General features: G+C 40.3%; 1 protein-coding gene and 2 pseudogenes across 3 annotated transcripts; 2 read left to right on the top strand and 1 right to left on the bottom strand.

The window, feature by feature from the left end:
• Window positions 1-3,250: 3,250 nt before the first annotated feature.
• LOC111732744 lies at window positions 3,251-3,369 on the bottom strand (annotated as a pseudogene).
• A 9,262-nt stretch (window positions 3,370-12,631) lies between these two features.
• On the top strand, window positions 12,632-12,748 carry LOC111732743 (annotated as a pseudogene).
• A 977-nt stretch (window positions 12,749-13,725) lies between these two features.
• On the top strand, window positions 13,726-16,758 carry ATP5MC1 (ATP synthase membrane subunit c locus 1). Of its 3 annotated transcripts, none has more exons than XM_011382649.2 (5): window positions 13,726-13,818; window positions 14,389-14,436; window positions 15,330-15,407; window positions 15,818-15,993; window positions 16,539-16,758. In XM_011382649.2, the coding sequence occupies exons 2-5, from the start codon at window positions 14,398-14,400 to the stop codon at window positions 16,651-16,653; spliced, it is 408 nt and encodes a 135-aa protein (XP_011380951.1). In that variant the 5' UTR covers window positions 13,726-13,818; window positions 14,389-14,397; the 3' UTR covers window positions 16,654-16,758. The 3 variants fall into 3 exon arrangements, with proteins under 3 accessions (XP_011380951.1, XP_011380950.1, XP_011380952.1); XM_011382648.2 differs by having other exon boundaries at window positions 13,767-13,888; XM_011382650.2 differs by lacking the exon at window positions 13,726-13,818 and adding an exon at window positions 13,902-14,010.
• The last annotated feature ends 4,604 nt before the right edge of the window (window positions 16,759-21,362 follow it).

Here is a 21,362-nt window from a genome sequence, read left to right as displayed (position 1 = left end):
ACACCTGACCATTCTAAACTAGTCGATTTCCATCAATCGTTCTGATTCTGCCCCTGGAGTTGGGATGGAGTCCCCTCTGCTGACACACATAATGTTACCCCTGGGGTGATGTGAAATCCCGCGTCGCCCCAGTGGCATGAGGGAGGACAGTGCTGTTGTGTGTTGCCCTCGGTTCTTCCCCACCAAAGCAGCAAAGAATTACAGGTTGGGGAGATTTAGAAAAAGTGGATTTATTGAAAGTATATTTTAGAAGGAGACAGGGTGCTAAGGAAGGTGGCAGCCCATGGAATTTGGGAGGTGAAGAGATAAGATAGCACGCCCTAAGGCAGGAGTGGGTTTGCTGCAAAGAGCTGTAAGAACGCAGAAATGGGGAGGTCTGTTTCTATCTGGGCCATGATGGGTGGTTCCAAAGGCATTCCTAGGTGATTGGCACCTGGCTGCTATATAAATCTTTGCCCAGTGTGCATGTGCAGACCCAGAATTCTACTACCATTGGAGTATTCTTTGGGTGGTCTCTAGGCTGGGACCCTATTCCTTTGTTCCCCTCGTCGCTCATGTCTGACTAGCTACCTAACAATAACACCGTGGAGAAGGAACACTGGGCCCAAACCTGTGGATGATTAAGAAGGAAGAAGAGGAAGACATGGTGATTGGTAAAGGCAATCAAACCAACAGAGCTGCTGTAGCAGGTAACACTCTTGGAGGAATAAAAGAAATAATACTGCCATATTGAGGCTACCTGTTGTATAAGGTACAAAGTTTGGGGTTTTATGAAAGTTAAACCTCAGCTTTTGCTCTCTGTGAAACATCCCTATATCTTTATAATAAATCCTCCCAATTTTTAATAAACTTAATTTGGATTCTGTTACTTGCAACCATAGAGTCCTAAATGACATAGAAATGAGCATCTGGAGTAGGATTCATATCATAAACACTGAGAGAAACTGTGAACTTGGCTGAGTTGGGGGGAGGGGCACAAGGAGAAATACGTGACCCCAAAAAGGGAAGCAAAGCAGAGTGTATTGGCCATTGCTTACAGACTTCAATAAGCTGCAGCCAGAGAAGCAAGCCGTTATCCAGCAATGGCTCAATTAACCAAAGATGGTAAACCCATGGTGACCTGAGATTGTCACAGATCAAGAATTAGCTTTGAATCCTGCTGAATTATATAGTGTTAGATTCTCTGATTCTCTATACGGCCACCACACTCAAGAATGAAGTTAGAGCATTGGTTAGAAAATTGTGAGGTCTTAGCTGTTGGAAGGAGCATATTGATTCACTCATTTGACATACTGATTGAGTCCCTTCTCTGAGCCAGGTACTGTTCTAAACACAGTGAACAAAATAGGCAAAGATCCCTGCCTCAAGAAACTTCAACGTAAGAAGAAGAGAAATGATAAATAGTAAACATAACAAACAATTACATTTGTTTGTTACAGTCAGAATAGAACACTTGTTAGAAGGTGCTAAGTTTTACAGAGAAAATAGAGCTGGGTATGAGGCTTAAGGAGTAGGGAAAGGGTGGCTGCAACTTTAAATATGGAGGTCGGGATGGGGCTCATTGACAAAGCAAGATTTGAGCAAAGACAAGAAATTAACTAGGCGGTGAACAACCTGGATTTAAATGGGAAAAGCAAGAATATGCCTGGGTGTTCAGCCAAAAGGTGAGTGGAGAGTTGTAGAACAGGTCAGACAGGCAATGGGAAATCAAGTGGGATGGATTTTAAGGACTCTGGCTTATCTCGAGAGAAATGGGAAGCCATTGCAAAATTTTGAGCAGACAAGTGACTTAGTATACTTGTATAGCAAGTCCTTACTTGTGGAGTCAATAGATTCTGTGACTTTGAGTGACATGAATGAAACCAATTTTAGCTTATGCTAATTGATATAAACAAGAGTCGAGTTCCTACACATCTCATTAACATTATAAGTTAGGACCTGATTTGAGGACTCACTGTATCTTAAAAGGATCTCTCTGGCTGCTGGGTAGATGAAGTTAGGTGATAAGGAAGCAAGTAAAAGCAGGGCAAGTGTTAAGTCTGTGCAGTAACCCAGATGAGAAAATGAAGGGGGCATGGGAGGTGTGGAGAAGTGGTCAGATCCTGGACAGATTTTGAAAGGCAGCACCAGCATGGTTTCCTGGAATTGAATGTAGGATGTAAGAGAAACCAGCTTTGTTTTTTTGTTTGTCTGTTTTGTTTTTTGTTTTGTTTTGTTTTTTAAAGACAGAAAGGAAGAAAAAAGAAAGAAAGAAAAAAGAAAAACCTCGGGTCTTTCCAAAATATCTTCCACTGAGCCCCATCTGCCGGACAAATGTGAAATTGCCTGCATTTTTAAAAGGCTTCCCGGTAAGCATGGATTGCAAGAATGCAGAGTTAACTTTCCAAGGCAGATTAGAGGAGAAAGGCTCCCATCAGAGACCTCTACCCCCTTTACCTTTATTTACCATCCATACCTTGAAGCTAAGGCCCTTCATTAAAGAGAAATTGGTGTAGACGAGCAGATCCTCCAGGCCCAGGAATTATCAAAGAAAAACAAGATTCCTAGTTTGGGCTCTTTAGCAGAGACCTCCCAAATGAAATGCTCAGGCTGCCAAGGTTTTATGAAAATTGTAACACCAGAAAAAAAATATAATGCTGGCAAACAAAGATCTGGGACTTTCTTGATCTAATGTTGTAGGAGGACTCAGTCCCAAACCCTCATAAAAAAAAAAAAAAAAGAATACCAGCAATAGTAGGAAGCAGATGGCTCAACCTGCACAGCTCCCTACAGGAGACCCTTCCTACTGGTCTTTGGAGCAGTCCTGAAGGATGCTGGTTATACCAGGGAAGTCCTCCAAGCAAGCAGATCATAAAGACCAAGGAACTCATCCCAGTGCCAAGGAAGTGAGTTACACGATGATACCCATGAGATTTGCTGGTTCTGTCATTTACTTGTATAGACTTATCCAAGTGTATGGTGATAGTCTTTTTTTCCTTTCCCACTACTGTGTATGAGTAGTGATTACTGGTAGGTACCGCTAATCCGAACTAAAACTGGATTTTGTTATAGCCAGTAATATTTAAGGAAATGTACCTAATAATTGAAGCTAATGTGAGCATGAATATTTAGAAATATTTTGAGGTTTTTAAAAGAGTCAATAAAATTAAATGAACATGCTTAGTAAGCAAAATGCTGGGAGATGCAAAATTGATTTAAAAATATATTCGTACCATTTGACTTTTCTTTTTTATTTGTTTATTTTTTTAAACACCTACAGTACCTGGTCTTCCTAGGTGGTCTCCCATCCAAGTACTACCCAGGCCTGACCCTGCTTAGCTTCTGAGATCAGATGAGATCGGGCACGTTCAGGGTGACATGGCTGTAGATAACTTTTCTTTTTTAATCATAAGAGAGAGAGGGAGTAATTGGGCTGGAACTTGGAAGAATTTGTGCAAAGATAATGACTGAGGTTCTTAGACTAAAGATCTAAGTTATGAACAAAATGAAATGCAATGAACCTAGGTACTCAAAAAGGACTTAGCGCTACACCTGCCTGAATGAACAAAGTGTCCATGAGTCTGTCCTGATCCTTGCACCATCTAAGATCCTTGCTGCTTGGAAGGAAGCCCAAGTGAACACAGGTTGGGGGAGGTGCAGTTATATCTATTGTTTAGTCCATAAATGATAAGATGATGTGGAGCCACACCAAGGTAAGACTGAGCCTGAACTAGAAGACTAGACTTCACTAGGAGATTATATATTTGGAGAACAGCCACCTCATGATGTTGCCTCTGGTTAGTAGCTGGATGGACATAAATGATTTTAACTTTGGGACAAAGATGAGTTGTGGTTGTCCTTGAGATAGCTGAGTCATGCTTGGCGGGGGTCATCTTAGGCTATCTGGAGAGAAAGGTGTCTGGGAGAGTGTGGGTGTGTGCTCAGGTGCATACACACTGCATAAGTGGCCTAGAATGTAATGGAGACCTCTTATGGTATCTGCCTGGCTATGAGTCTTCAATTCCCTTCTCTAGATATTTCCCTTCCATTCACGGTATGGACTCCAACAGTCACATTCAAAAGGCTTTGTTGTTGTTGTTGTTTGTCTAAATGCATGGTTTTTAACGTTTGATTTCTTAATTTCATTGCGGTCAGGGAATATGGTCTATGTGATATTGATTCTTCAGTATTTATTGAATCTTGTCTTGTGGCTTAGCGGTCAATTTTTTTAAGTGTTTCATGTGTGCTTGAAAAGAATGTGTACTCTCTAATTGCTGAGTGCAGAAGTCTATATAAGTTCAATAAATAAAGGTCATTAATTGTGTTGCTCAAATCTTCTATATCCTAATAGTTAATTATTAGACTATTAGATCTGTCAATTACTGACAGAGAAGTGTTAAATCTCCCACCATGAAGGTGAAATTCTGAATTTCTCCTTATAATTCTGTCGTTTCACTTTACGTGCATGTTATTATACGCATATAGTTTAGAATTATAGTCTCTTCATGAGTCGAACACTTTATTAATGTATAGATATTAATACAGTTATAAAGCAGCTTCTCTTGCCTACTTAAAAGCATTGCTTCAGAACTCCTCCTTTGCCTCTTTTACCATCATTTTTTTCATCTCTGTTGCTTTCAGCATAAAACCATGCTGCTATTTTTTCTCTTAAAGAAAACTTCACTTGACCCCACTTCCTTCTCTAGCTTCATTTCTCTGTTCTCCTTTATAGCAAAATTCCTTAAAAGAATGACATTTAGTCCTCCCCTGCTATTCTCTAATTTTTTTCATTCTCAGTGTTTTTATTCACTATTTTACAATATGTTTTTAAATAATCTGTTATTTTGGAAGAAATATACAAGAATTGTAGAAATTTAGAAAATGTAGATAAGCAAAAATAATAAAATGAAAACATCATATTCTTACCATGCTACGAGTTCCAATGTTAATAATAAAATTACAGTAAGAGCTGTTTTTTTATATACATATTTTTAATGTATAGGTTTCTTAAATCAACATGCAATCATATTGTACATATCACTTTTTAATCACTTTTTATCAATTAATCATCTCTGCCATTCCAAATTGGAAAATTTTCATCTCATCCAATACCTAAACCATAATTAAATTTTTCCCCAATTATCCCAAAAATGTCCTTTATAACTGGTTTGTTCATACCATTGTCTAACCAATAGCTATACATTACATCTGGTCTTCTGGCAAAATCTCTTTTCATGACACTGACTTGTCAAACGGACTAGATCAGATGTCCTACCTTCTGAATTTGTCTGGTTGTTCTCTCATGGCATTGTTTAGTTTGTTCCCTTATCACCTGAATTTCTTATAAATGAAAGTTAGATCTAAAGGTATAATGGATTCAAGTTAAATGACTTTGAGTAGATGCATGACAGATGATGTTACATACTAAATATTGAATCTCATCATTAAAAAAAACAATATCTGCTGACACACCTATTGTGATAATACAATTGGCCACTGATTCTGGGTGAGGAAAGCCTAACCCCTCCATTATAAATTACATTCCCCCTGGTGACTAGAAAGTAACGTGTGTGTTGTCACTTTGGTACTACATGAATCACCAGCTCCCTATCTGCTCATTCTCCTGGTTTTAAATCAGTTAACAGTCTGCCCAAATCAACAGTTTCATGGGGTTTACAAAATATTGTTAATTGATTATGCTAAAAAACAGTTTCTACTAGAAAGGCAAAATAAATGCTTATTTTCCTTTAATTACCAATTTTCAAAGTAAGTTTTAGTTAAATAGCCATATAAAATGGTAACAAATAACTGTGTTCTTAAACCCACTCTAATTGGCCTTCACTCTCATCAACACACAAAACTTCTCTTGTTAAGTTCATCAATTACATCCAGGTTGTTACATCCACAAGTCAAGACTAGTTCTCATCTAATTTGGCCTGTCAGCAGCATATGAAACAGTTGATCACTCCCTCCTCCTTGAAACACTTTCTTCATTTGACTTTCAAGACACCACTTGGCCTTAATTATTCTTCTACTTCATTAGCCATTTCTTCTCAGACTCCTTTGTCATTTCTCCTCATTTTCCTGACCTCTTAATATTGGGGCATCCAAAGCTCCTTCCTTATTATTTTTTTAACCTTGAACCAAAAGATATATTTTTATTGTTAATTTATATTTGATTTTCAATATATGTGATATATACTCTCTATATACATTTTAGAAAATGTAGAAAAGTAAAAAATAGATTAATTAAAACATTTGTTACCTTATAACCTAAAAACCCAGAGAAAATCATTGTTAACAGATGTATTTGTTAGATTTTTCCGTTTCTCTCTTTTTCTGTCTAGGAGTTGTAATATGCCATTAAAATGTATTTACATACAACTTGGATATATTTTTCTCCATATTGTTTACAGCTGTAAATGTACTTCTAAGCACACCTTTAGCTGCATGCTATAAAGTTTGGTACGTTGTGTTTTCATTTCCATTTATCTCAAAGTATTTTCTAATTTCACTTGTGATTTCTTTTTTGATCCATTGGTTATTTTGGACCATATTGTTTAATTTCCACATAGTTGTAAATTTCTTCTTTTGTGTCAAAGAGATATTCCTAGTATGTTGTTAAAATTCCTTTGTTTGTTTTACTGTATTTTTTAGCTATTTTCTTAATGGTTTCCCTGGAGATTACAATTAACGTTTTAACCTAAAACAACCTAGTGCAGATTAAGACTAACTTAATTTCAATAGTATACAAAAACTCTACTCCAATATAGCTTCATTCCCTCCCTTCTCCTTTGTACTATTATTATTACATAAATTACATCTTTAGATGTTATAAACCCTGTTAATATAACTTTATAATTATTACTTTATGTCATTGTCTTTTAAATAATATAGAAGAGGAAAAGAGTTATGAAAAATATGTTCATATTATCTTTTATATTTACCTATATATTTACATTTGTTGGTGCTCTTTATTTCTTCATGTGAATTTGAATTACTTGTTTAGTGTCCTAAAATTCAGCCTGAAGGACTCTCTTTAGTATTTCTTGTAGGGCAGCTCTGCTAGTAAGAAATTTTCTCAGTTTTTGTTTATCTCGGAATATCTTAATTTTCCCCATAGATTTCTGAAGCATAGTTTTGCTAGATATAGAATTTTTGACTGACAATCCTTTTGCTTCCACACTTTGAATATGTTATCCCACTGCCTTCTGACCTTTAGTTTCTGGTTAGAAATCAGCCGTTAATATTATCAAGGATCCCTGGTCCATAATTAATCACTTCCCTCTTGCTGTTTTCAAGATTCTCAATTTGTCTTTGTATTTGACAGTTTGCCTATGATGTGTGTAGGTGGGATACACCTTTCTTTGATGATCTCATTCAGTCTCAGCATGTTAAATGCCAACTATTTACTGACAATTCCCAAATATATACTTCAAGCCCAGACTTCTCCTGGACCCCAGACTCATATATTCAAATGCATACTTATCATCTTCATTTGAGTGTCTAACAGTACCTCAAATGTAATATGGCAGAATTGAAATCCTAATAACACTTTTCAAACAACAGCAACAACAACAACAACCTTGCTTTAATCACAGTCAACATTATCTCCATTAATCACAACTCCATTATTCCAGCTGTTTAGGGTAAAAATCTTGGAGTCATCTTTAATGCCTCTCATTCTCACATCCTCATCATCCATTAATAGCAATTATGTTGCCACTACCTTTAAAATAAAACCAGATTCTTATAATTTCTTACCACTTCCACTGCTACCATCTTGGTCCAAGTTACATAATCTCTTATCCGGATTATTGCAATAATCTCAACTGGCATCCCTTCTTGTCACCTTGTCTCCTCACCTCCACCTCAATATTCTATTCTCAGAATTATCCTTTTAAAACGTAAGTCAGACTATGTCGCTCCTCTACTCAAAATCCTCTAATGGGTCACCATTTTCTCAGAGTAAAAGCCAAAATTCTTTTAAGGCCAACATTACAAGGCTTCCTCCACTATCCCCAACACTGCCACAATTATCTCTATGATTTCTATTTCCAATGACTCTTCCTCTTACTGTCTCCTCTTTATTCAAACTGGCTCCTTGCTATTCCTAGAATATATTAATCATGCTTTTGCCACAGGGTCTTTGCACTTGCTGTTTTCTTTTGCCTGGAACACTTTCTTTCCGGATAGGCTTATACCTTATTCCCTCTCCTCAAGTCTTTGTTCAAATGTTACCTTATCAGTGAAACTTTCCATTGTAAAATTTTTTTCTCTGTGGTAGCTTTTAATATCTTCTCTTTGCAGAGTGGTCAATAATTTCACTAGGATGAGACTAAGTGTAATTTTTTCCAAAGTAATTGTCCTATTTGGGATTTGCTGAGATTCCTAAACCAGATGATTCATGTCTTTCATCAGTCCGGAAATTTCTCAGCCATTATATTTTCAAATATTACCTCTTTCCCATTCTATTCTCTCCTTCTAATATTTGAATTAGAAGGATGTTAGGTTTCATTCTGCCTTCCCTGTCTCTTAACTCCTTTTCATATTTTTGATCTTTTATTTCTCTATGCTTTACTCTGAATAATTTCCTCACATCTATTTTCCAGTTTGCTAATTTCCTTCAGCTGTCAATACTCTCTTGTTTAACCTATCCATTAAGTTTTCTCTTAATTTCAATTGTTATATTTTTAATTTTTAAAAGTTCCATTTATTTATTTTTCAAATCTTCAAATTCTTTTTGATATCATCTTGATCTTTTTTTATTCCTTATTTTCTTAATCATTGAAAACATATTTCATTAAACAATAACAAATGCTTCTATAACCCTTACTATGTGCCAAACATTGTTCTAGGTACTATATAAATATTAATTCATTTAATTCACAAAATAATCCTGTATAATAAAATGGAAACACAGAGAAGTTAATCAACTTTCCCAAGATCATCTGGATAGTAAGTAGAGAGCTTTGCCTAGAATTTAGGCAGTCTGGCTTTAAAGTCTATATCCGTAATCATGGCATTATACTGCCTCTTTCATAGTTGAGTTGCCATCTGAAAGTTGTGCTATCTGAAGTTCTTGCTGTCTGTTATGTTTGATGATCCTTGCTCATTGTGAATTCTTTATAGAGATCACTTTTCAGCTGTTGTGGGACTCCTTCATGGATCCAGAGGAGCTTTACATTGTTTCAGCCGAGGGACATCCCTAATCCAAAACCACTTTTAATGCCAAGCCTTAGCTTGGGCGTTCCTGGACCACAGAATACACATTTGGATACAAAACCAACATATAGTCCTGTAGTTCTCAGGAACAGGCAGACACACTTCTTTGTTACCTACCTGTGGATGGATTTTTTTAAAGTCCATCCATCAAAGCCTTTTGAGGATTTTAGCTTTATTTGGAAATTTCAATTCCAACTCTCCATCTTGTATGGGCCACAAACCCTTCTGTCCCCATGGAGGATTAAAACTAAAGCTACTCAAACTTTCTGTGACTGAACCCCCCTTTCTCTACTCTACCATATTCCCAGTCATGGTGGCTTCAGTTTAATAGTGAAGAAGGGCCCAGTTGGGACCCCCGTAGTAGAGGCGTCACAGCATCCCTGGCTTCACTTTTCCTTGCCCTATAGGTTAACAATAGTCCCCAGTGGCTTGATCCAGAGCTTAGAATGTCCCCTGCCATAGAACGTTGCCCTGAAACTTTTCGCCCTTACCAATGCCCTCACCAATCACAATCCTGGTCCAGCATTCTTTCCAGACTACTCCCATCTTTGTTCCTGGGTTGCTAACACCAACCACGTTGCCAGAGGAACCGCTCATGAAGCACAACAGACCTCCCCCCAACTGTCACGTAGTCCAGGGAATAATGCCCAGATTTTTCCTTAAACACCCTAAGCAAGACTGAGAAAGGAAAGCAGCTTCGAAGGTGTTAACCTGCTGCCTTCTCAGATAACTGGTGCTCTGACAATAAACACTAACTCTAAATATCCCAGCCCCTGTGTTGGTCTATTGGCTGAGCAACGCAGGCATTATGAGACCGAGACTCAGTTGCCCTCCGGTTTCAATATTACATGTTTACTACTTTGGTTTTAGGTTTAGGTTCTCTGTTTTGGGTCTCTAAAGACTTTCCTTACTTTCTTGTGAGCTCAGCTACACATTTAAAAGCTAGCATTTATGACCATGAATCATTTCTCTCCTTCCCCTAACTGCCCCCTCCTAAAAAAAAAAGTCCTTTTATGTTGTTACTATTGTTGTTATGGAACATATCATCACCAGCTGGGTCTTTGAGCAGAGATGCTGTTTCAGATTATGGGAAATTGGTAATTTGGACATAATATATAGAATACATTTACTTATAGCTGTCAATAACAAGGCTCTACTCTTAAAAATATATTTGTTATATTTTATGTAGCATTTTTATGTGTTATGGCAGGAGGATTTTCAGAATATTTAGTCTAGCTAGTCATATTGACAGAAATGGAAGTGCAGCGATCATATTTGTGTTGTCCCCTGGCCATGGCTGATTAATCTAAGATTGGATATACCAACTCTCGTCTGTGGGTGTTTTTTTATGTTCTAAGCACTATTTTTTTTATGCTTTATCTTTTTTTTCTTTTTTTTCAAATACAATTGACACTCAACATTATATTAGTTTCAGGTCCTCTGTGTTTTTGTTTGTTTGGTTTTTTTTTAAATACATGTTGTTCACTCTGCCTAGAATAGCCTCATCCATTCTGACCTTTTTCCTTGATATAGCTAACTGACTTATATTTATCCTTGAAACTATCTTCAGCCTAGAAAGCACTTTTTCAAAAGGTCTTTCTTGGTTCTCTCCAGATGAAGTTAATCCCTCCCTTCTTTATATTTTGCAGGTAGTTTTCTTGTAGTGCTTATTAACATAATAGTTAATTACTTGTTCACACATTTATTTTCTTGCTAATTTTGAGTTTCTTTAGGACTGAGACTGGTCTTATTCATCTGTGTACTCCAAGCACCAAGTACAGTGCTTGGAACTGTTACCCACTCAAAAAATTTGTTGACTTGAATTCCTAAAGAAAGCATGAGGAACTGGGCTTGAAGGAAAAGAGAGATCTGAGATAAGACTCTAGATGGAAGAGGTAGGTTTCGAACGGAGTCAGAAATGCCTCCGAGGGAGGGAACTGCTGGCTTATTGTCCAGAAGTTTGTCCTTTGACTCCTTCAAAAAAGCATTTCTGCCTACTCAGGAATCTTCTCAGAGTTCCCACAGAAGTCATTTGGCCTTCTCCAAGTCAGCTGGCATAACCCTCGAGATGTCAGGTCAGGACTTGAGGCTTCCCAACTGCCTTCCATTTCTCACAGCCTCTCCTGGTTTACCATTACTTTTTACCTCAATACTTAAAAAAGCACTTCCACACATACTATATCATATACTCCTTATAATAACCCTGTTGAAAAAGGGATTTCTCCCTTTTATAGATGAAGACAGTCAGAGAGGTTTAGAACCTTGCCCTCACACAGTAGTGGCAGTGCCAGAATTTGAACCCCGATTGTTTAACTCCAAAATTCACATTCTAAACATGACACTGAAAAGCCTGATTTCCAGTACATCACGGGATAAATTTGACACCTTTGAATGTATGTTATGAATGTAGAACTATGTGACAAATCTGTATGTGAAAAAAAAATTAATACATGCAGACAAAGTCAGGGATGATCCATATGAAAACATAATTTATCCTAGAGCAATAACAGAAAGGGAACATTCACCAGGTACCAACATATGTCTGGCACTTATTTTATCTCATATTTCTATAAGGTAAATAGTATTAACCCTGTTTTACAGGTTCCTCAGTTTTAGGGAGGCCTACAAACTAATGGTTAAGAGCTTGTGTTTTGGATCCAGACAAACCTGGGTTCAAATACTGACCTTTCCTCTTACAAATATGCCAAACTGGAGAGAGATGTTCTGTAAAATGGGGTAATCTGTAAAAGGGGATAAAATAATACTCATTTAAAGAGTGTTCGTAAGGACTAAATTATATAACAGGTGGAAGCATCTAACAGAATGCTTGTCATATGGTGAGGCCGCAATAAATGGTAACACTACAATCAAGAGAGATTTGGTAATCTGCTCTGAGGTACACATTAAGTTATGTGTGGTAGAGCCATGTTAGGAACTCAAGTTTGCGTGATTTGAAAACTCAACACTCTTTCCATTATATCATGCTGGCAGGATATCTTGTTTCCTTCATCTTACAGTGTTTTCCTAAGAGTCCAGACTCTCCAGATTAGTATAATCTTTAATGTTTCAATTATAAATTTAATATACTCATAAACCAAGCTTATTATATTGTCCAGAATTAACTATTAATACTTTGTTTTTTCTATTTTCCACGTTTTTTCACGATGCTAGTTTTCCACGTCTTACATCATGAAATCATGAAAATTTCCTTCTGATTTTAAATATCTGCTTATTTCATTAAGTGAAGATATCATAATTTAACCATTTACCATTTGCTTGTTTCCAATTTCAATAAGCTCTGCAATGCACATCCTTTCAATAGAATCTTTGCATTTCCGATTATTTTTTCAGGATAGTTTACCAGAAATGACATTCCAGAGTCAAAGAGGATGGAGAGTTTAAAGGCTATTTCTTAAGGATTTCTGGGATCTACCGCCATGCCACCCTGAACAAGCCCCATCCCATCTGATCTTGGAAGTTAAGCAGGGCCGGACTTGGTTAGTACTTGGATAGACCACCTTAGGAAGACCGGGTGCTGTAGGCCTAAAAAATAAAGGATTATAAACTGACGAGGTTCTTGCAGTCTGTGAGGTCAACCAAGGGTTGCCACGTCTAAAAAAAAAAAAAAATTCTGGGTCAAAGAGAATGGACCATAGCCTTTCCATGAACATTGTCAAATTGCTTTCAAGAAAGGTTTTCCAATTCATATTCTCATCAGCAGTATAGGATATTGCCTGGCTCACATCAATGAGAACTCTGCTCTTTTGATAAGTGAGAAATGTTGCGTTTAAACTTCTATTTCTTCGACTAGTGAAGTTGAACATTCTTTCCTTCAACTTATAATACCTTAGTGAATTCCTTATTCCTATCCATTGCTCTTTTTTCTATCAGGTAGTCACTGTTTTATCCTTAGAACGTTGTTTACACAATACAAAAAAAAAAACTTAAAAAAACCCTATCTGGTTATTAGTGCATGACTGCTGAACACCAGCATAAGACCACAGAGCCGTGCTGGCCCACCAGCGAACTTTCAAGGCCAGTGGGCGGCCTTTACTCTTCCTAGCGAAAGCAAGCTTTCCACAAATCACCAGCGCGGGAATTGCTGCAAAGGCGTTGGCTCCCCCAGCTCCGGAAGGAACATCTCGCGGGATCTCAGCCGTCCTTGGGGCCTACTACCCGACTACAAATCCCGACATGCAACGCTCAAAGCCCGAGCGCCCGAATGAAGGCTCAGGTCCAAGGTCATGTGTCTGTCTGCGTAAGGCTTCCGGTCATCTCACGCCTTTTTCTGCAGCTGCCACCTTAGTCGCCATTTTGTGCGGGAGGTTATGGAAACTCTGAGTCTCGCCGACTCTATGGTCGAGATTTTCAGGGATCAACCAATAGGAAGCCAGATCTCGAAGGAAAACCCCGCCTTTACCCGCATGGAGGCGGGAGCTGCCACGAAGCTCCTGTGGAGAGAGAGGAAGAAGCTGCGGAAGACCAATAAGAAAGGAGGAATTGAGGACGTTAGCCAATGGGAACGCGGAGGGATTGCGGCCAATGAGAATGGGGGGACCCTGGGACACGTGGGTGGGGAAGCCGAGCGCTGAGACCTAGAGCTAAAGCTGTGGGGTGAGTCAGTCACCTTGAGCGGGGCGAGCGCCGTGGTCTGAGCAAGGGCAGCAGGGCAGTGGGAGTGCAGGTGACCTGGGGCTGGGAGCCAGCGATTGGCAGGGGTATGGGCTGCACTGTGTAGAGGGGCATTTGCCCCCAGAACTGGGAGAGACGGTGGGCATCTATAGCCTTCACAATTAATTACCAACGGTAATGAGCGATTAACTGTCCTGGCTGAGGCAGGCGGAGGACAGCTGTGTAAAATGGGCAGGACTGTGCACGCCACCTGCTCATTATCGGCCTCCTATCTTCCCAGGAGACCATCTTTCGCTACATTTTCCTCTTGGGGCTCCGGCCTCCTTCCTCCACTTCCGATCTCCATGACTTTCCTTTGCAGACCCGCCAGGTTGAAAGTGGTGGACTGGGGAGTTCGCGCTGTCCCTCTGACCTCTAATGCCCTCCTCAGCTGGGACACGGTGCAAGGAAGAGCGTGGTCCAGGGAGGACGGGCAGGGGTGAGGGGTACGACCGAAGGTCGCCACTATACGGAAATAATTAGACTATCAATGGAATATTTTTTCCTCTGCAGACTGAAAAAATGCAGACCACCGGAGCACTACTCATTTCTCCGGCTTTGGTAAGCTGCTGCTTCGGGGTGCTCTGTAGTGCCAAGTGTGAGAGCTAGCAATGTTTAATGAATGAACTGCGAGGAGCTTGGCATCCTGATGATGTTGGCTCTTTAGGGAGGTTTTAGGATGTGATGCAGTTAATCCCTGTTTATTTGGATCTGTAAACTAAGCTATCTTGACTTGAGAATGTGGTCAGGGTCTGAATCTGACCTTTACCCACAGTCTGGCTTGGCCATAGTAAGATAGCCTACTGAAGCAGTGATCCTTTACCTTGGCTACACACTGGACTAACTAGGGAGCTTTAAAAAGTACTGATGCCCTGGCTGCACGGACTCGGGAATGGGCGAGTGGAACCCATGTATCTGTATTTTAAAAAACTCCCCCCAGGTGATTCCAATGTTCAGCCAAGTTTGAGAACCACTGCACTAAAAAATATTTCAAGAAAGCCATGTTACAAAGGGCTCTGCTTAGATGGCTGTTTTCAGAAGCCTCACCAGGCTTACTGGTTCACTCCATTTGGGGTCTGTAACAGTGAATACTGTTCTAGCAAAATGAGATTTCCCCCTTCTGATTCTTTTGGTGATCTGAGTATAAACTCTTCCTGTATCTAGTTTGATTTTTGTTCCATTCTGGGATACTGATTAGGGCTCTGCCCATAGAGGTGAACTTTCGTACCCAGTTTTAAATAGGAAAATTGCCGCTGCTGAAAATACTAGGGTCTCAAGACAGTGTGTGGTGGCAGCCTAGTTGATACAAACAGGAATACGTTAATTGACCTTGAAATACATTGGACTTTTTCTGTTTATAATATATGTAGTCATTTTTGACAGAAGCTCAACATTTAAGGGTTTTTTTTGTTGTTTTTTGACTGATTTGAGAGGATGTCTTTCTGATTTTACAGATCCGCTGTTGCACCAGGGGTCTAATCAGACCCGTGTCTGCCTCCTTCCTGAGTAGGCCAGAGATCTCATCTGAACAGGTAAGGAAGTATGGGCCCTCTTATGAATTTCCACAGACAGAGGTCCTTCAAATTAGTTGAGTTGCCTTTAGGCCAAAATAAAAGGAGAGTTAGAGACTCTGTGGTGCTTTAATAGTTCTAAGCACCCCCAAGACGAGCACTCCAGGTGAGAAACTTGCAAAAGTAAGGTTGCCCTAATGCTTGCAATTTCCCTAGCCCTGTCTAAAAATGGTCCCTAAGCCTAATTCCCAGCATGCTCTGCAGTCCAAGCGTTACTGTATTTGCCAGGCAGTCTGCCAACAGTTTCTGAGCTCAGGTGGGTGGGGTGAAGGAGCTGGAGTCAGCCACCTGTCCTTGTGCCTCACTATCTCCTTTCTCTCTGTCTTCCTCTCTCTCCTTCTCTATTTCCCTCTCTCTCCCCCTCCTTCTAGCCTTCCTACAGCTCCCTACTCCAGGTGGCCAGACGCGAGTTCCAGACCAGTGTTGTCTCCCGGGACATTGACACAGCAGCCAAGTTTATTGGTGCTGGGGCCGCCACAGTGGGTGTGGCTGGTTCAGGAGCTGGCATTGGAACAGTGTTTGGCAGCTTGATCATTGGCTATGCCAGGTAAGTTTGGGGACTGGTACCGGTCCATGGCCTGTTAGGAACCAGGCCACACAGCAGAAGGTGAGTGGTGGGCGAGCAAGCGAAGCTTCATCTGTCTTTGCAGCTGCTCCCCAGTGCTAGCATCACCATCTCAGCTCTACCTCAGATCATCAGGCATTAGATTCATATGAGCACCAGTCCCTGGTGCCAAAAAGGTTGGAGACCACTGGCCTAGAGCATCTCCCACCATAAAGTCTACCTATTTGGGGGAACCCTCAGCAAGAGGAGATCCCTCTAGCTTCTGGTTGATTTCATCTACCGCCTATTTTCTCTAGGAGGAGAGGAGAAACCTCTGTTGTTTCTCTGAGACAGAATTTAAATATATGCCGACCTGGCTCACTTAAACTTACCATGTTGGTATTCTGCTTGCCTGTCCAAATTCCCAGGATATATGCAGGCTAGGCCCTCTCCCAGTTTCAGCACTCCCCATCACTTAACCTACCTGTGTCCTCCGCCACCTCCCATGCCCTCACCTCTTCCTTTCCATCGATCTCTGTCCCTGGCAGGAACCCGTCTCTCAAGCAGCAGCTCTTCTCCTATGCCATTTTGGGCTTTGCCCTATCTGAAGCCATGGGGCTCTTCTGTTTGATGGTCGCCTTCCTCATCCTCTTCGCCATGTAAGGCTCGGGGGGGTCACCTACCCATCCCTGCTGCTTCAACTCCAGGCCATGCTGGTGCTGGAGTATGCTAAGCTTTACTATTAAATACAACATTTGTCTAAACCCATATGCCTGCGCCTCTGTCCTTTGCCCTTGGGGAGGGTCTTGGTGGAAAGGTGGGATGACGAAAATGGAACTGGGTCAGCCATTGGTGATTAGGAACTCCTCAGGGCTGAGAAGTAGCACTGCCATGACTGTAAGAACATGAGATTCTCTTTTTCTCCCAGGGGGAACTTGGATTTGTCTAAGTAATTATAATTGGTGCTTTTCCTCTTCAAATTTAGTATAATAATAGGTAATATTTTTGAAGGGTTTAATTTGCACTAAGCTTTATACCAAGTGTTTTATGTTATCTCAACAACCCTATGAATTACAAGTACAATGATCAGACTGTTTTGCAAATAAGGGAACTAAGGCTTAGGGAAGCAAAATAACTTGTCCAACATCACAAAGCTGGTAAGTAGCAGACTTGGGGATTCCACCTCAGGCCAGCCTAACCCTTTATGCTGTCCCACCTCTTTTCACTTTGGCCACACAATTGGCACAGACAAGGAAACTTAGTCCCGAAGAAGTTGTATAGCATGTTAGCAATAGAGGTTGCCCTCCATCCACCTGCATTCAGCCCCACTTGTAAGTTTCATTTTCCTTCTCAATTATCCTTTCTTAGAGTGCCAAGATGTTCTTGAATAAAACAGGCAAGGCACATAGTCTCTGTTCTTGGAGAATTTGCCATCCTAGCTTTGCTAGGGATAAAAAGGGCAGGCTTTTGGCGGGGGCAGGAGGGGGCAACTAATAAATTGCCGAGAGAGAGAACTTCGTGAAGCACCTTCCTTGTGGTCTCAAAGTCTTTGCCCAGCAGTCTCTCTCTCACTTGGCTAAAGTGGGGACCCACAGCCCAGGTAAGAGAAAGCTAAGCTGAATATATCCACAGCTGCTGCTTCCATAAGCCTTAGCAGGAGCAAAACATAAACAGATGAGCACAGAGGTGCTGGGAGACATGGTCTCTCTCAAATTGGATGGTTTCAAAGGAGTAATAACTTATAAGTGGGACCCATTTTGTAAAAACCTTATACCTCAAGTTGTTACAAAATTTCTGTGAAATAGTGAAATCAAAAACATTCCTAATTAGTGTTAACACCAAAAATGTGAGTTAACACCAAAAAAGATGGATTCAATTTATATGCAATTTAAAGAATCATGCAGGTATTTAGGTACTAAGCATCCTCCTAGGAATCTTCGGGGAGGCAAAGAAATCTAAGGTCCTTCCCCTGAAGGAGTCAGGCATCATCAGAGTAGAAATTACAATGAACGATGCCGTATGTTGCAAGGAGGCCTGTGTTGTAATAACATCAGCTAACATTTGAGCACTTGCATGTCCCGCGCATTGCTAAGCACTTTCCGTGATTAACTTCCAAAATCCCTATGAAATAAGTCATTTTATAGGTAAGGAAACAGGTTCAGAGACCTGAGGCATCCCGAGAAGGTCACACAGCTGGTTAGTAAATTGGATTCAAACTCCAGAACCTGTGTTCTTATCTCTGGGCTGACTCATCTAAGGTTTGTACAAGTTCAGTGACATGCTCAAGATCATATAGCAGACCAGCCGCTCTAATCTAAGTCCATCTGACATTCATTCAAGTCAAGGTCTTCTTCCAAAGGATTTCTCAACCTTGGCACATTTAAGGTCAGATAATTCATTGTTGCGGGGCCATCCTGTGCATTGTATGGTATTTAGCAGCATCTTTTGCCTCTTACCTACCAGATGCCAGTAGCAACCTCCCTCAGTAGTGACAACCAATTGCCAAAGAACAGATATTGACAAATGTCTCCTGGCTGTGGGGCAAAATCACTCTCAGTTGAGAACTACTGGTCTTTCATGATCTGCTGCTTGTCTTCTTAGCCTCTTCACCTTAAGTAACTCTCTAGGTTGTTCACAGCAAGCCAGTGATAGAATCTGAAGCAGAGCCCAGGAATCTCAGGGCCAAAGAGAAGGAATGAGACTGAAGTTAACTGGCTGCTGAGATATCACCAAGGGAACAGTGGATTAACTGGTAATTCTATTATGCAAACAGAATGCAGTAACCCTTTGGGATGTCAAGCTGGTATCTTTGCCAGGTTACTAACCTCTGGTAGTAATCAAGGAGCAGTCTCCAGGGAAGGTGGTTGCCTTTTCCTTCCTGTGAAGCACCAGTAACCAGCTTTTACCAAGAGACTAATAAGAATTTCTCTTCAGGTGAGCTCCAAACAGCCTTGGAATTGCTGGATTTACAAATCTAAATCAGCAAGGTTGGGAATGTGGTTGGTGGCCAATGGAACCCTAGAGGGACAAGGGAGAATGCTACTACACCCACAGCCAGGCTAGTCAATTCATTACCATTGGGGTTTATACCTAGGATCCAAGTTCTGACTTTTCCTTTTAGTATAGGATTTATGACATTTATCACTGGCACCGAGCCCAAGACATTGAGCCCAGAGGGCAGTGTGACACAGAACTTTGGGGAAGGGGAGAAGAAGGATCTTAATGATTTATCTTTTTAGAGAAGGTCAAGTTAGAGCAGAGGCCTGGACCGTAGGACACTTGCTGGCTTCTGTTCTTGGGGGAGAGGGCACTTGCCTAGTTGCCGTGAACAAAGTACTACTAAACTTTGTTGCATTAAGAGATCGCTCAGTCCAGTGCTGGGGAGGTGAGAGGCTTGGATCCAAGTCTTTGTAGGAAGACCAGTCAGTTGTACCATCTGTCCCCAAAGGGCTCCAGAAGGTACACTCTTGCCCTCTGGCCAAGCTGCCAGTGAAAAGCAGCCAGGTATTGCCTTGAAAAAATCAGCACTGGACTAAGGAACGTCAGCTTAAAACATTCTGCTAGCCTCTCTCTGGTCCTTCCTCTTCCTCAGCTTAGAGGCTGGAGTTCCCTTGGAAGGCAGCTTAGCTGCCATCCTCTACAGCCCTCAGGCATTAGCTTGCAGATTCTTTGTGCCAAGTTTGGCTCACCCCTTTGGCAAGAAAATAAGCATATTTGAGGAGGAAGTGAAATCCTAAAGATCCATGGCCAAGGGGAAGGGCAATTGGCTACTACGTCCTCATTTCTGATGTTAACCATTTCTGCAGTCCTCACTGAATGTCAGGTCTTAGAGATACAAGATAGGTTCTCCATGTTTCCTGCCCTAGAGGATGTGTTTTTTAGTAGCTAGACAGATGAGTAACCAAACCACTAAAATAAATAATAGTATGTGGTATAATAAAGGTAGGAATTATTCCAGAGGATGGAGTAATTAAAATAACTAAATGATGATAATAATATGCTTGGAGGTTTTAAAGCTTGGCCGAGAAAGTATTATTCCAGCCAGCCTTGAAGAGGAGTTAACAATTATTGAACATTTACTCTGGCCAGGTATTGTACATTCATTATCACATTATCACTTTTTTATAGCTACTATTATTTTACCAATATTACTGATGAAGAATAAGAGGCTTAGTTAAATAACTAGGAATTCCCCTGGCATAGTAGAGGGAAAGAGTATTCTAGGTAGGGAAAATATGAGTATTTTCCCTGGCATATATGAGAATTCCCCTGGCATAGTAGAGGGAAAGAGTATTCTAGGTAGGGAAAATATGTACCTGGGAGAAGGTACATGGGCAAGTGAGGTGCCAATTATTTGGACAGTGCTTGCCATTTTATAAAACACTTCTGGAAATGTCATATTTAATCCTCAGAAAAACTCTGAGAGGTAGGAAATAGTACCATTTATTTTATGGATGCAGAAATTGGCTAACATTGGATATTTGCAAAATGGTACAGATCAAGAGCTTGAACCTCTTTTTTCTGGATCTAAGGTAAGTTTTTTCTGTTCATTGCCCCTTTGCTAATGCAATGGACCCTGTACTTGAAAAACAATGGTCAATAGTAAGGAGCGGACAAACAGGAATGCTTTCACCCTATGGACCATCTTTAGACCTCTGCAGTCATGAAGGAGCTTGTTGAGTGGTGTTTTTCTTTGTGTGAGGTTACCCAATGAGTTGACTTTTGACCATCTTAATAATATTCAAACACAATTCTGGAATCCTTTTAAAAAATGAATAAAACATAGGCAATACACAGTACAACATTTAAAAGGTAAAAAAGATACAGACACACAAATATACCTTTGGCCCACCTTGTCGGCAACAAAATCATCCAGAGGCAATCATTGTTACATTTCTTGTGTACATTTTCAGAGATATTCTGGCATCGTAATAAAGATAATAATAGAGTAGTAAAACACTGTGCCAACAAAACATGAAATCTGTATAAAATATTGTATTGATTCATTTTGCTTCATGTTAAGTACCTACGCTGTGCCGGGCCCTATGCTGGATTCATAAATATATGGTCTAGAGTCCCAAGAGTGAGGTGTGTGTGTTGGGGGGTTAGAGGGTAGAAGCAACAGGTATCAAAAAACCATAATTGGTACAAGGGAAAATGTGATTAAGTGTGAGAGAGTTCAAAGCTTTGACAGTATTACATAGTGGTTAGAACTTTTTCTCTGGAGTCAGATAGATTTGGCTTACAGCCCCAGTTCTGCCGCTTGCTCTCAATGTGACCAATGTAAGTGCCTCTGTAACCCTCTGTTTTTCTGTCAGAACGGACTAATAATAGTATTTACTTCATAGGGTCTTTGAAAGGAATAAATGAGA

Source organism: Pteropus vampyrus, unplaced genomic scaffold, assembly GCF_000151845.1.
Source record: "Pteropus vampyrus isolate Shadow unplaced genomic scaffold, Pvam_2.0 Scaffold486, whole genome shotgun sequence".
NCBI classification, from domain to species: Eukaryota; Metazoa; Chordata; class Mammalia; order Chiroptera; family Pteropodidae; genus Pteropus; species Pteropus vampyrus.
Note: the sequence above shows the minus strand (reverse complement) of the source record. Positions and strands in the feature narration are given on the sequence as shown.

Excerpts from the sequence above, each read along its gene's own strand:
- ATP5MC1 (XM_011382649.2), top strand. The coding sequence starts at position 14,398 with ATGCAGACCACCGGAGCACTACTCATTTCTCCGGCTTTG. Across the intron at positions 14,437-15,329 it reads TACTCATTTCTCCGGCTTTG|ATCCGCTGTTGCACCAGGGG; the intron begins GTAAGCTGCTGC and ends CTGATTTTACAG. Across the intron at positions 15,994-16,538 it reads TTGATCATTGGCTATGCCAG|GAACCCGTCTCTCAAGCAGC; the intron begins GTAAGTTTGGGG and ends TGTCCCTGGCAG.